Source organism: Sinohyriopsis cumingii, chromosome 18 (genome assembly GCF_028554795.1).
Source record: "Sinohyriopsis cumingii isolate HCF-2022 chromosome 18, ASM2855479v2, whole genome shotgun sequence".
Lineage (NCBI taxonomy): Eukaryota > Metazoa > Mollusca > Bivalvia > Unionida > Unionidae > Sinohyriopsis > Sinohyriopsis cumingii.
The window spans coordinates 39,536,810-39,552,862 of NC_142978.1; the positions used below are offsets into that span (position 1 = coordinate 39,536,810).

At 33.0% G+C, this 16,053-nt stretch overlaps 1 protein-coding gene across 1 annotated transcript in view; it reads left to right on the forward strand.

The window, feature by feature from the left end:
• LOC149776447 (putative thioesterase PNKD) overlaps positions 1-15,597 on the forward strand; it is a 48,293-nt gene extending 32,696 nt beyond the window's left edge. Inside the window, exon 10 of the mRNA XM_089940862.1 lies at positions 144-15,597. Coding sequence (XP_089796988.1) covers positions 144-326 — 183 coding nt within the window. The 3' untranslated portion in view covers positions 327-15,597. The remainder of the gene's footprint in view (positions 1-143) is intronic.
• The last annotated feature ends 456 nt before the right edge of the window (positions 15,598-16,053 follow it).

The window sequence follows — 16,053 nt, forward strand, 5'->3', positions numbered from 1 at the left end:
GGACCATTTATCTCAGCATGCTTCATTTCTAATTTTTTCTAGTTAATTTTATTTTGGCATTTTTTAGGACTCTTTGTCTCATCATGCCTCATTTCTATTTGGTTCTAGTTCATTTTATTTTGTTCATTTCTACTTTGTTCTAGTGTCCCAGTACCATACAGGAAGAGCTCACCTACAACCCCTTCTTAAGAACTAAAGAGGAATCCGTGCTATTCAGTATTGGCGTTTTGACTGGGGATAAGTTCACTGTACCATCAGATGAAATGAGGGCCCGAGCGTTGACTGAGATTAGAGAACGAAAAGACAATTTCAAATACCTCCTTTAAAACAAGATGTTAATACAATTCAACAAATTCAGCTTTCTCTTGAAGCTAATATCATTGAGATTTTGAATCAGTTTGATACATACTAATGATGTGATCTTGCATCTGATTGGCTGAGCGTGTGTGTTATCACTATGGAGGTGACATTTCTGATCCAGTTTTGATCAAACCTTGAATGTAAGCTTGTAATTTGAGATCTCAAAAGAACTAAAAAATGATCAAGAGCCATACATAGTATTGAGATGATCTTGCATCTGATTGGCTGAGTTTGTTGCCATCCTACAGTTCTAAAAACTTTGTTTTTGTAGGATTTTATGTAAAACTTGGTATATAGGCTTATATAATCCAAGATATTAGATGACGAACAACACATAATAATGAAATTATCTTGCATTTGATTGGTGGAGCTTGTCAGTACTCTGACAAATCTACTTCTGAACAGATTTTTGATCAAACTTAGTAAATAGGCTTATATCATCAAGATGCTGAATCAGCTTGAATTGTGGGGTAAACATATTTGCATTCATTTCCATTCAGTGGCATCTTTTTGACTTAGCTTGTTACCCCTCTAGAGGCTGAGTTCAGATTGGATTTTGCGCAGACTTGGTTAATAAGCTTGTATCATCATGGTCTTAGAATGAGCTTTATAATAGGTCAGATCTGTGTAATATTAATGAGGTGATCTTGGATCTGATTGGCTGAGCTTGTTATCTCCCAGAGGACAATAGTTATCATCTGAGTAGGATCAAACTCGTTATGTTGTTTAAATCATCATGGTCTTGAATGAGTTTAAGTATGCATGAAATCTGTTTATATTATGCTTTTATCTTTGGAAAAAGTGTGTATCAGACTTGTATAATAAATAGAGCTGACATGGTGTAAAGGGTTGGAGATAGTTGATGTACAATTGTGTTCTGTCGATATTACATAAATCTGCTTGGCAAAATACTCAACTGTTAAGTGATGTAAGCTGGGGGAGGGGTTCATGTCAGCCCCACTTTGGTCTCTTGTTGTGTGGTTACATTTTTAATTAGTGTTTTATGGGACTACACAAAATACTTTTTATAAAATGAAAGGGATCAAAATCAATGACAACATACACATACCCTTCTGTCATTGATCAACAAAACATCTTGGTAATTCTGAAGCTGCTGTTGCATGCACATTCACACTGCTTACAGAATGAAGGTATTTTATGTCATTGATTATCAAGACCACCCATTCACTGACATAATCTCATAATGGGTTGAACGTACATAAGGATATCATCTTAAGATGACATTTTTTGGAAAAGTTTCTTTTAATTCATATGTGCAGAATATTTGCTAACATTATTATAATGCTGTTATTGCAGTACTATTCATCCTTTTGGCCACCAGTTTTGGCTATTCCTTTCCTCTCTCTTTGTAAGCTGTTTCACTTCATCGTAGCATTTTCATGGTGGATTTTCATTACAGAAGTCAATATTATACATATATTGTTCTCACAGATGGAACAAGACTAGTATGGCCTTTCCATTCTTCCATTATTATAAAAAATTTCTGTCTAAATTTATTCCAGCAAGATTTAGTTTCCTTGGGTACTCATCTGATAAAAGAGGAATCATTTTTTTATTTAAAAAGATATTACTTTTAGAAATTTGTGTATTATTGCTGTGAAATGATTTATTTACTCATTTCATAGAACTTTTATGGATTTATTTCCTTTAAAATTAATTTAATGATGACCACTGTTGCTATGTTGTTATGCTATTATCTGTTTGCTTGGCTTTTCCCTATTTTTGTGCAGCTCATTGTATGACATCACAAATGAACACAATTTTGCACGTATTCAGTCAGAGCAATGGTTGCATAGATATGTAATGGACATGCATGGTTGGCATACAAAGAAAAGCCTTCTGGTTTTAATTGGAACCAATATATGAATACTGTTACCCCTCATATATGTATACTATTACCCCTTATATATGTATACTGTTATCCCTCATATATGTATACTGTTACCCCTTATATATGTATACTGTTACCCCTCATATATCATAATGATGCTGATGCTGAGCCTAGTAGTGATTTCATATATCAAACATGTCTTCACACCTGCCAACCCTTATGATTTGACCATATGTCTTACTGAAATGACCCTTAAATTATGTAATTATGAAATTGTGTCAAAATTATAAAAATAAGATCACTGCAATGAAATCCAGATAATGGCTTGTCCATTTTTGATCCAGATCTGGATTTCATATTAGATTTAGTGGAATTACTCGGGGATCCAGTCTGACTTTACAGAAATTCCTCAGCTGCTTTTAAAATGTCCCTATTTTTCATGCAAAGTGCCTGCATTATCAAGCTGTTGCTTATATAGCATTTTCAAAAAATGTTGTCCAGTGAACAAAAACTTGTTGCAGATAAACAAAGACAGTAAGCCTGATGAAAGGTTTAAACAATCAGCTCATACCAGTAAGTATATAAAGGAATACTGTGGTATGATTTATTTGTATAGGTCTCAGATTTGAGTGGTTATTTAAACTTAAATTTTTGGATTTGCTTGTCAAAGTTTGCATATTTGTAGGTATAGAATTTTGTGGATTAACTTCTACAGATACCTGAAGTGAAGAATACCAAAAGGACAGAACCATGCCAGTAAGAAATGGCAGTTGCTTCATTACAGCCAACAACACTAAGCTAATTGGTTATTAAAGTGCATGTGTATGTGCATGATAAAACACTGTCGATAAAGTTACACCATCAATCACTTTCTGATGACCATGACTCTTGCACTGTGGTTTAAGAGTGGAAAAATTAAACTTGGACCACCATCAAACTGGATAATGTCATCATTCCTCATGCGAACCAAACATGTGACCAGGTCTGGATGATGTCATCATTCCTCTTGTGAACCAAACATGTGACCAGTCTGGATAATGTCATTATTCCTCATGTCAACCAAGCATGTGACCAGTCTGGATAATGTCATCATTCCTCATGTGAACCAAACATGTCACCAGCTGCCCCTTGCCTAATGCATTTGGCAAGCAGTGTCAACATTTTATGTGTTCAGAGCCAATCAAAATGTGAAGATTCTAACTAAATTGTAAAACAATTGAATCATTCAGTTGTTTAAGCCTGTCTCATGTACAAACTGACTTCAACCACAAGAAGGGGCCCCGAGTGGCCAAGTGGTCTAAAACACTCACCTTTACAGATCACTGACATCTCACCTCTGTCTGCATGAGATTGAGTCTCATGCTCGGCTAACGTGGGTACGTGAGAAAGCCTGCCAGTAGCTTCTCGTGGGTCAGTGGTTCATCCTGGGGTTTTCCAGGGTTCTTCCTCCACCAATTATACTGGCCGCCATGTATACCCTATCTTGTGCTGAAAAATGGCGTTAAAGCCTACAACAACAACAACAAAAATCAACCACTAGACTTAAGTTAAAATTTTGTCAGTCAAGCTGGTTCGTATTGAATGGATAATATGTGAAAGATCCGATACAATTTCCTTGAATTTGAGAATTCTGGACTTGTTTAATTCAACAGTTTCAGGGTTATTTACCAAACAAGCATTTGTGTGTACCAGTGTTGATTGAAACAGTGCTGCTTCATGGGTTTTGTAAACAAATTTACTGGAATGTGAGAATACTCCGCATTAATGAGCATATATACCTAACTTTTCTTTATTGGAATTAATCATGCATGGATAAAATGAAATATGCTTTGATGAGGATTAAACTTTTTGACAATAGTTTTTCTTGAATGAAGAATCGACACAGTATTAAATATAATTTTCATATACTATTTGCATTTATAATTATTTCTTCTGTTTTCTGTAATACTAGTGTCTGAGTATCTAATGCTTTTCCTCATTTTTGTTGTTGCTATCTTTACCTATGTCACATTGTATAAATTTATAGCAGTGAGTTGAAATTACATTAGCAAATAGATACGACTGCATTGAAGCAATATAAAATGTATTATAATTCTTGTTTAAGGGTTAAAATAAAAACATAGAAAACTATTATTTTATTATCAGATTACAGAAATCATGTTAATTTCTGAAATAGATTTATAATTCCTAGGAATGAAACACAGAAAATTGGAGGGGAGTCTCTTTGTCATGTATGGCTAAAAAAAAATTGGTCTTTAAATTTGTGGTTCAGTGCAACAATAAAATTCATGGAAATTGGTACATAATGAAAATTAGTGATACTACAGTATTCTAATTCCTTGAAACAAAAGCAGGAAAGACGACAGATATGATTATTGGACATCATGTGATGATTTGAGTATGTATCATGGGGGGGGGGTGACATCACTTGAAATTCATTATAACCCCAAATATTGTGTCAAATTGGGAGACTTTGAGCATCATGGGATTTGGGAATGCAGTTTCTGAAAGTGTACTGGAGGAAATCATGATCTAAGTGTGCTTTTTAGTTGAACATAACACTTGCCTTCATTGCATCAGCCCCAGATCACACTTCTGGATTGTTTAAATGCATGTTTTCCAAGTTGACAATAGGCAGTATGTGATTGTCTTTTGTATCTTCCTGAAAATTGGTATCAAGTACTTTACTAAGAAAGTCTTGGTAGGGTTGGCAGGTCTGTGTCTCTATAAGCATAAAAAAATCCGTATTGAGAATATCAATATTTTGAAGTGATATTGCACTCCCATATTGCATAGTTATTGGATAATGATATTTATTATATAGGGACCTTTGTGTGCTGATACATATAGATACATCACAACATGACTGAATGCTGATACATATTGATATATTGCAATATGACTGAATGCTGATACATATTGATGCATCACAACATGACTGAATGCTGATGCATATTGATATATTGCAATATGACTGAATGCTGATACATATTGATGCATCACAACATGACCGAATGCTGATTCATATTGATATATTGCAATATGACAATGCTGATACATATAGATGCATCACAACATGACTGAATGCTGATACATATTGATATATTGCAATATGACTGAATGCTGATACATATTGATACATCACAACATGACCGAATGCTGATACATATTGATATATTGCAACATGACTGAATGCTGATACATATTGATGCATCACAACATGACTGAATGCTGATACATATTGATACATCACAACATGACTGAATGCTGATACATATTGATATATTGCAATATGACTGAATGCTGATACATATTGATACATCACAACATGACTGAATGCTGATACATATTGATATATTGCAATATGACTGAATGCTGATACATATTGATGCATAACAACATGACTGAATGCTGATACATATTGATACATCACAACATGACTGAATGCTGATACATATTGATATATTGCAATATGACTGAATGCTGATACATATTGATACATCACAACATGACTGAATGATGATACATATTGATACATCACAACATGACTGAATGCTGATCCATATTGATATATTGCAATATGACTGAATGCTGATACATATTGATACATCACAACATGACTGAATGCTGATACATATTGATATATTGCAATATGACTGAATGCTGATACATATTGATGCATAACAACATGTCTGAATGCTGATACATATTGATACATAACAACATGACTGAATGCTGATACATATTGATACATAACAACATGACAATGTTGATACACATTGATGCATAGCAACATGACTGAATGCTGATACATATTGATATATTGCAATATGACTGAATGCTGATACATATTGATACATCACAACATGACTGAATTACTGATACATATTGATATATTGCAATATGACTGAATGCTGATACATATTGATATATTGCAATATGACTGAATGCTGATTCATATTGATATATTGCAATATGACTGAATGCTGATACATATTGATGCATCACAACATGACTGAATGCTGATACATATTGATATATTGCAATATGACTGAATGCTGATACATATTGATGCATAACATCATGTCTGAATGCTGATACATATTGATACATAACAACATGACTGAATGCTGATACATATTGATACATAACAACATGACTGAATGTTGATACACATTGATGCATAACAACATGACTGAATGCTGATACATATTGATATATTGCAATATGACTGAATGCTGATACATATTGATATATTGCAATATGACTGAATGCTGACACATATTGATATATTGCAATATGACTGAATGCTGATACATATTGATATATTGCAATATGACTGAATGCTGATTCATATTGATATATTGCAATATGACAATGCTGATACATATTGATGCATCACAACATGACTGAATGCTGATACATATTGATATATTGCAATATGACTGAATGCTGATACATATTGATGCATAACAACATGTCTGAATGCTGATACATATTGATACATAACAACATGACTGAATGTTGATACACATTGATGCATAACAACATGACTGAATGCTGATACATATTGATGCATAACAACATGACTGAATGCTGATACATATTGATACATCACAACATGACTGAATGCTGATACATATTGATGCATCACAACATGACTGAATGTTGATACATATTGATATATTGCAACATGACTGAATGCTGATACATATTGATATATTGCAACATGACTGAATGCTGATACATATTGATGCATCACAACATGACTGAATGCTGATACATATTGATGCATCACAACATGACTGAATGCTGATACATATTGATGCATCACAACATGACTGAATGCTGATACATATTGATGTATAACAACATGACTGAATGCTGATACATATTGATATATTGCAACATGACTGAATGCTGATACATATTGATACATCACAACATGACTGAATGCTGATACATATTGATATATTGCAACATGACTGAATGCTGATACATATTGATGCATCACAACATGACTGAATGCTGATACATATTGATATATTGCAACATAACTGAATGCTGATACATATTGATGCATCACAAAATGACTGAATGTTGATACATATTGATATATTGCAATATGACTGAATGCTGATACATATTGATGCATAACAACATGACTGAATGCTGATACATATTGATACATCACAACTTGACTGAATGCTGATACATATTGATACATCATAACAAGACTGAATGCTGATACATATTGATGCATCACAACATGACTGAATGCTGATACATATTGATGCATAACAACTTGACTGAGTGCTGATACATATTGATACATCATAACAAGACTGAATGCTGATACATATAGATGCATAACAACATGACTGAATGCTGATACATATTGATGCATAACAACTTGACTGAATACTGATAGGATGATGATGCATGTTGATACATGTCAACATGTCTGGATGATGATACATATTGATACATCAGAACATAGCTTAATGATGATACATATTGGTACATCACATCATGATGATACATATTAAGACATCACAACATGACTGGATGATGATACATATTGATGCATCAGAACATAGCTTAATGATGATACATATTGGAATAATCACAGCATGATGATACATATTAAGACATCACAACATGACTGGATGATGATACATCAGAAAGCATTTGACCACAAACAATCAGTGCTTGATGCTGTCACAATGTTAAGACAGGAAAGATAAATACATTCATTGACATGACATTCTCATGATAGTGTTTGTTTCAAGTTTTAGTCATATAGTCTTCCAGTCTGTAAAATTGCATGCTAAATTCTCAGGTCTGCCAAATAAATGATAAAACAAAAACAAATATCTCAATTTAATGATCAAGATATCATATAATATTTTTGAATATCATGTCTTATGTATGAATCTGATTTAATATGTTATGAATCTCATTTAATATTCATGAATGTCATTTAATAATTATGAACATTTAATATTTACAAATATTTAATATTTTTAAATATCATTTAATATTTATGAATATCATTGTATAAATTTTTGAACTTATTTCCATTATTGGCATTTTGAAACAGATTGTATCATCTAAATACTTGGTCAAGAAAAGTTTCCTTCCTGTGTTGGAATATTGTGATTGCTTCAGGCATAGTGGATTCACAGTAAAATGCACTCAACTCTGCACAGCTCAAATATCAGGGATCACTGTGAACCATGTAGCTTGTACATAAATGTTGTATGGCACGCAATTGTATTTTCATTACATGTATTCAAAATAGGTCACTTGCGACAACTCTTGTGTTTTCCATATAAATAACTATTACGAGTTTATAACATTTTCTTATATTAACCTTCATTGAGTACCTGGGCAATTTTGCAACATTGCCTTTCATAGCATGAAATGTGTGCTGTTTTCCCACTATTAACAAATTTCTTACCTCTCCAGTGACCTAGTGGTTAGAACATCTGCCTCAGATGCAGGAGGTCATGGATTTGATCCCCAGCCGAGTCACACCAAAGACAAAAATGGTACTAACAGCTGCCTCGCTTAGCATTCAGCATTAAGACGTTAGTGTTAAGACTGGTTGGCCTGGTGTCAGGATAATATGACTGAGGCATGATGCCCCAGTACTAGACATCACTATAAACTGCCATATTGCAAACATCGTAACGATATGACTGAAAAATTGTAAAAGCTATGTTAAAAATCCAAATCACATTTCAAACACATCACAAATTTCTTATTCCCTGTACCTGGATATTTATGTAATGTTTCTTTGTTGTTTTTTTAAATTTTTATATTGCATGAGCCACTTACATATTGAGAATCGCCAAGTATATTTTAATGAGAATTTATGTACATATTATTATCCAAGTACATTTGTCTGTGTTAATGAGATTTTACATACATTTTTTTACCCCTTGTTATTGATAATGTGTTCATTCCACTGTTCCTTCTGTCAGTCAGTATGGGCATTGTGTTCATTCCACTGTTCCTTCTGTCAGTCAGTATGGGCATTGTGTTCATTCCACTGTTCCTTCTGTCAGTCAGTATGGTCACTGTGTTCAGTCCACCGTTCCTTCTGTCAGTCAGTATGGTCATTGTGTTCATTCCACTGTTCCTTCTGTCAGTCAGTATGGTCATTGTGTTCATTCCACTTTTCCTTCTGTCAGTCAGTATGGTCACTGTGTTCAGTCCACTGTTCCTTCTGTCAGTCAGCATGGTCATTGTGTTCAATCCACTGGTCCTTCTGTCAGTCAGTATGGTCATTGAGATTCATTCTACTGGTCCTTCTGTCAGTCTGTACTGTCATTTTGATTTAGTCCATAGGTTCTTCTGTTAGTCTGTATGGTCCATGTGATTCAGTCCATAGGTCCTTCTGTCAATCTGTATGGTCAGTGTGATTCAGTCCATTCTGTAAGTATGGTCATAGGTACAAATGGATTTCAACACCATTAAAACTAGACTTAAGTAACCCTAGTCACTGATAGTCATATGGGTGCAAAATATGTTTGTCATTCATCTTTTGATCTTATTCCTTGGGTTCACTTAGAGGTGTATGGTGATTTAAAAAAATTTGAAATAAATTCTGATTTGCTTGTCACACATATCTAAAAAATGTCATGGGTGATCAATGACCCATGTGTCCACTCTGAGACTCTGAGTAACAACTTTGAAACAGTTTATATCCTTACAGAGAACACATGAAAAGAATGTTTTCTTACATGCAACAAAAATTGATCCCAGAATATGTTTTTGCTAACTGGAACTTGAGCTCGGGGCCAAAATTTTGAATGTGGATGGGACAGAAAGGAGAGTATTCTTCTGTGTTTTGCAATCTTTTTTGTTCATCAAATTAAATAACTACATGTTTAAATAGATATTTGTTTTTCTTAGTTTTAGTTTAGTTTTTACACCTTAGCTTTGTTTTTAGATATCTTGTTTTGACACAGAATATTGTTTTATTTGAGATGAAGTTTGTAAGACCACAAAGAGTTCAGTTATGAAATATATGCATGCTTGGTTTTACATGTAATTTTATTTTAATTTTGGTGAGTACATATTGTTTGGAAAGGAAGTTAAAATAGCGATTTGAAATTTCTAATATCCTGAAAGTACTCATCAACCTAGAAAATCCTTGAATTTCAAAACTGTTGTATTTTGCCTGAAAAATACTTGAACTTGTTGAAAAACTCTTTGAATTTTGGCCAAAAACTCATTGAATTATGTCTCACAGAATAGAAAACTTTTGAACTGAATAAAATGTGTAGCTTTTAAAATTGAGAATTTTAGTTAGAAAGAAAAGAATAAATACAATATACTTGAATATAATTCGGTGATTACAGTGATACATGGCAATGCATTTTTCAGATGAAACATTAGGCTTATTTTGTAGATGTAACATTGTGTTTCATTGTTACTGATGTACCTAATTATGCTGTTGTATCTTATTATGCTGTTGTACCTAATTATGTTGTGCCTAATTATGCTGTTGTACCTAATTATGCTGTTGTACCTGATTATGCTGTTGTACCAATTATGTTGTTGTACCTAATTATGCAGTGATAAATAAAGTAAGAAATATTCCTTGAAACAATTCCTGAAGTATTGAAAATATTTTGAATAAAATTTCAGAGCAGTATAAACCGTATTGTGAATATTACACATAAAATACATATATTTCCATGCATCACAAATACATTCAGCATTTTGTTTGAAACATAAATTGTTAAATGTGTACTGTGAATCTGTTGACAAAGTTACAAACCAACTGATGATTTCAGATTTTACTATTGTTCAATCTAATTTGCAGGATTTTATTTTGAATATAAATCTTGATTCCCATGCTTATCATGTGTTCAGTGTTCTTCACGTAACATACACCCAGATTTATCATGTGTTAAGTGTTCTCTGCCATGCATAAGATACACCTAGATGTATCATGTGTTAAGTGTTCTCTACCATGCTTAAGATACACCTAATATTTAAGGTAGGAGGCATGAACCTTATTATAAGCCTAGCATTTATAAATTCACACAGAATCTAAATCTGTAATGTGGTTTAGATTTACTTTGAGTTAGGCTTGGAAATGGATTGGCATGTTGGTGACTGCCTGTCACAGTTAGACAAACATTGGAGATCATATGCGTAACTCGGGCTGCAAATGAGCAACCGACTTGGCTTACTTATTTACATGTGTCTGCTACAGAGGTAAATATAAAAAAATCTAGATGGTTCAGGGGTGATGAAAAGTATGCTGATTTGTTATAGTACTAGTGAACTTTATTCATGCATAAGGCACATGATTCTTTTAGCTGTCTTGTCACAGGAAAACATTCAAAATAGCACTTTGGTGTTAAAAATGAATGTAAAATTATGGGGTTGGTGGCAATGTTGGTTCAGTATAAAAGCCACCAGTTGCATCAAGAATTAACCTGATTGCCGCAGTCAAAATCTCACATGTATGCTTTCTGCAAAAATTATTAGTTTGGTTTTATTTGTATCTTTAGTGTAAAATTATTCTCATTTTTCAGCAATAGGTCCTTGTCGAATGAAAATTCACCAGATAAACTGTCCAATGAGACCTTACTGTTCTTTATTACACATAACATTACACCCGGATTGATGATGAATTAAGTGTTCTTTACTACACATAACATTACACCCAGATTGATGATGTATCAAGTGTTCTTTATTACACATAACATAAAGCCAGATTTATCATGTATTAAGTGTTCTTTACTACACATAACATTACACCCAGATTTATCATGTATCAAGTGTTCTTTACTACACATAACATTACACCCAGATTTATCATGTATTAAGTGTTCTTTACTACACATAACATTACACCCAGATTTATCATGTATTAAGTGTTCTTTACTACACATAACATTACACCCCGATTTATCATGTATTAAGTGTTCTTTACTACACATAACATTACACCCAGATTTATCATGTATCAAGTGTTCTTTACTACACATAACATTACACCCCATACACCCCGATTTATCATGTATTAAGTGTTCTTTACTACACATAACATTACACCCCATACATCCCGATTTATCATGTGTTAAGTGTTCTTTTCTACACATAACATTACACCCAGATTTATCATGTATTAAGTGTTCTTTACTACACATAACATTACACCCATATTGATGAAATATTAATACATTAACCCCTGGATGTTTTTGTCATTTTCGCCTGAAATTTGATAGAAAACACATTTTGAAAGCTATTTCTGAATACATTCTAATACATCAACTTCCAGGTGATTTTCCAATAACCAAATGCCTAGTTCTGTTAGAAACATTGTTTTTCATTGGCTATTTGGCTCGCGCATGTGCAGAAGGGTAAAAGTTGGATTTTTGTTTTTTTAAACTAACGGACCCATTATTTTCTTATCAAGACCACTCTTTATTCCAAATGCCCACCTTATCCTACTTGTTTGCAGTTCATAACAGTCAGCCTTAAATCTGAGACCAAAAAGTCTAAAATTCAGACACAAAATCAGATTCCGACCACAGAAAAAAATCGGGTCCAGAAAATGAGGTTTTTCCCTCTGTATTTTGTAGTGCAACTAGAACTTCAGATTATTTGATATCATTGTAGAGTTACATCTGTCTACCTTTCTATAATACCACCCACTTTAGTGTATCATACATGACCTTGACACTACAGAGCTCAGCAGTAGGCTACTACCTCCTGCAACGTTAACTCATCGCCAGGGGTTAATGTGTTAATTATTCTTTACTACACATAACATACACCCAGATTTATCATGTATTAAGTGTTCTTTACTACAGATAGCATTACACCCAGATTGATGATGTATCAAGTGTTCTTTATTACACATAACATAGCCAGATTTATGTTTCAAGTGTTTCTTACTGCATATACACACACATGTTTAAAGTGTACCTTTACTGCACCTACACTCAGATTTATTTGTTTGAAGTGTTCCTTACTACACATAACATGCATGCAAATTTATCTGGGTCTAAAGTGTTCCTTACAACTCCTGCACTCAGATTTATCTGTTTAGTGTGTTCCATACTGCACATACATTCACATTTATCTGTGCCTATAGTGTTCCCTGCTGCACATAACATGCATCCAGATTTTATCTGGGTCTAAAGTGTTAATTACTGTCCATAACAAGCATCCAGATTTTATCTGGGTCTAAAGTGTTAATTACTGTACATAACATGCATCCATTTTTTATCTGGGTCTAAAGTGTTAATTACTGTACATAACATACATGCAGATTTTATCTGGGTCTAAAGTGTTAATTACTGTATGTAACATGCATCCATTTTTTATCTGGGTCTGAAGTGTTAATTACTGTACGTAACATACATCCATATTTTATCTGGGTCTAAAGTGTTAATTACTGTACATAACATACATGCAGATTTTATCTGGGTCTAAAGTGTTAATTACTGTACATAACATGCATCCAGATTATATCTGGGTCTAAAGTGTTAATTACTGTACATAACATGCATCCAGATTACATTTGGGTCTAAAGTGTTAATTACTGTCCATAACAAGCATCCAGATTTTATCTGGGTCTAAAGTGTTCATTATTGTACATAACATGCATCCAGATTTTATCTGGGTCTAAAGTGTTAATTACTGTCCATAACAAGCATCCAGATTTTATCTGGGTCTCAAGTGTTAATTACTGTACGTAACATACATCCAGATTTTATCTGTGTCTAAAGTGTTAATTACTGTATGTAACATGCATCCAGATTTTATGTGTCTAAAGTGTTAATTACTGTATGTAATATGCATCCAGATTTTTTCTGTGTCTAAAGTGTTAATTACTGTATGTAACATGCATCCAGATTTTATCTGTGTCTAAAGTGTTAATTACTGTATGTAACATGCATCCAGATTTTATCTGTGTCTAAAGTGTTAATTACTGTATGTAATATGCATCCAGATTTTATCTGTGTCTAAAGTGTTAATTACTGTATGTAATATGCATCCAGATTTTATCTGTCTAAAGTGTTAATTACTGTATGTAATATGCATCCAGATTTTATCTGTGTCTAAAGTGTTAATTACTGTATGTAATATGCATCCAGATTTTATCTGTGTCTAAAGTGTTAATTACTGTATGTAATATGCATCCAGATTTTATCTGTGTCTAAAGTGTTAATTACTGTACATAGCATAGATGCAGATTGACCATGTCATATTATGGCCAAATCATCTTTGCAGCTGGTAACATGTTTTACATGACTAAATATAGTGTATCATATTATATTCATACATTTTCAGAATATGTCTTAACAACATTAAATAAATAATGATCATGCTAGTTCACTTTTTTAAAGATAACATTTTCTGTGACGAGTTTTAATATATATATGGATTTAAAAATCCACTTGCCTGACTTTTAGGACAAACTTTTGGCAGTATTGAATTTGCAAATCACTTGCCCAAAGGCAAGACCCAGAAATTGGAAGAGATACAAAATACAGTAAATTTTATTTAACATTGGTGGTCTGTTTAAAATACAGTAACTCTGTGTAACCTAATTTACCAACAAGGTCTTGTGTTCAGTTCCTTATGTTTTATGTTCTGCATGTTTAATACCCTGTGATCTTGCCACGGTACATACATCAGCACTTTTTTGTAGTAGCATTTATATGTTGCTCATATTTCTGCCTACCTAGTTACAGTTTCGATTCATCCATTGTACGTATGTTTTCTATCATGTAGTTAATGTCAAGGCCAGTCTCGTATTTTCTTGCAGTGATGATGATGTAATATTTACTATTTAAAGGAAGTTTTGACAAAATATTTATATTTTAACATATTGGTTACACTGTAATAATATTTTTACACATCAGGGATTGGCTGACTTTCTGGTTCTAAGTTAGCGTCTGTCTGTTTGTCAGATTGCCAACTCTAAACAATGGCTCTTCAAAGATTGTTTTGATGCATGTCTCTGATTTTATGGGGAGTATATGTTAATTGCTAAAAATACAACTCGTGTGAGTTCTTTCACAGGTGTGAAGTTTTGGAAATAAAAGGCACTTGTCTCCAACAATTAACTACCAGAAAGATTTTGTTCAAAGCAAGATTGATTGTAGCAAAATTTAGCACCCAAAGGTGGTGTTTATGATATGTTGTTTACATTATAATTACAGAAGACTAAATGCTAATTGGTAAACAGTTAAATGTACAAACATAAGTGTTCTCAAATCATTCTCTTAGATTCTCAAATATTTTGATGCATGTTGTATAATCAGACAATAGTTAAGTAAGAGGATATAAAAGATATTCTCAATTCCTTGAGTTTTAAGGATAAATAAATCATTACAAACAAATCACTGAGTTTCGAGTATAATTAATTCATTAGAGTCATGGTTTTAATTTTCTGTTTCTTTCTGTTAGTCACTCTCTTACAAATGTAGCTACTGTACTTCAAAATATTTCTACCTTTCCCTTTATCTGTCTTAATATATACATGTCTGCTTTTGCTCTTCCAACTATATCTGTCTTAATATATACATGTCTGCTTTTGCTCTTCCAACTGTATCTGTCTTAATATATACATGTCTGCTTTTGCTCTTCCAACTATATCTGTCTTAATACATACATGTCTGCTTTTGCTCTTCCAACTATATCTGTCTTAATATATACATGTCTGCTTTTGCTCTTCCAGCTATATCTGCATTCTCTTTTTCATTCTGTACATATATCTATGTGTATATTTACATTTATATTTTGGGATAGCTAATTATCAACATAATGGTCACATGGTGTCAGCAGAGTTTCAATAA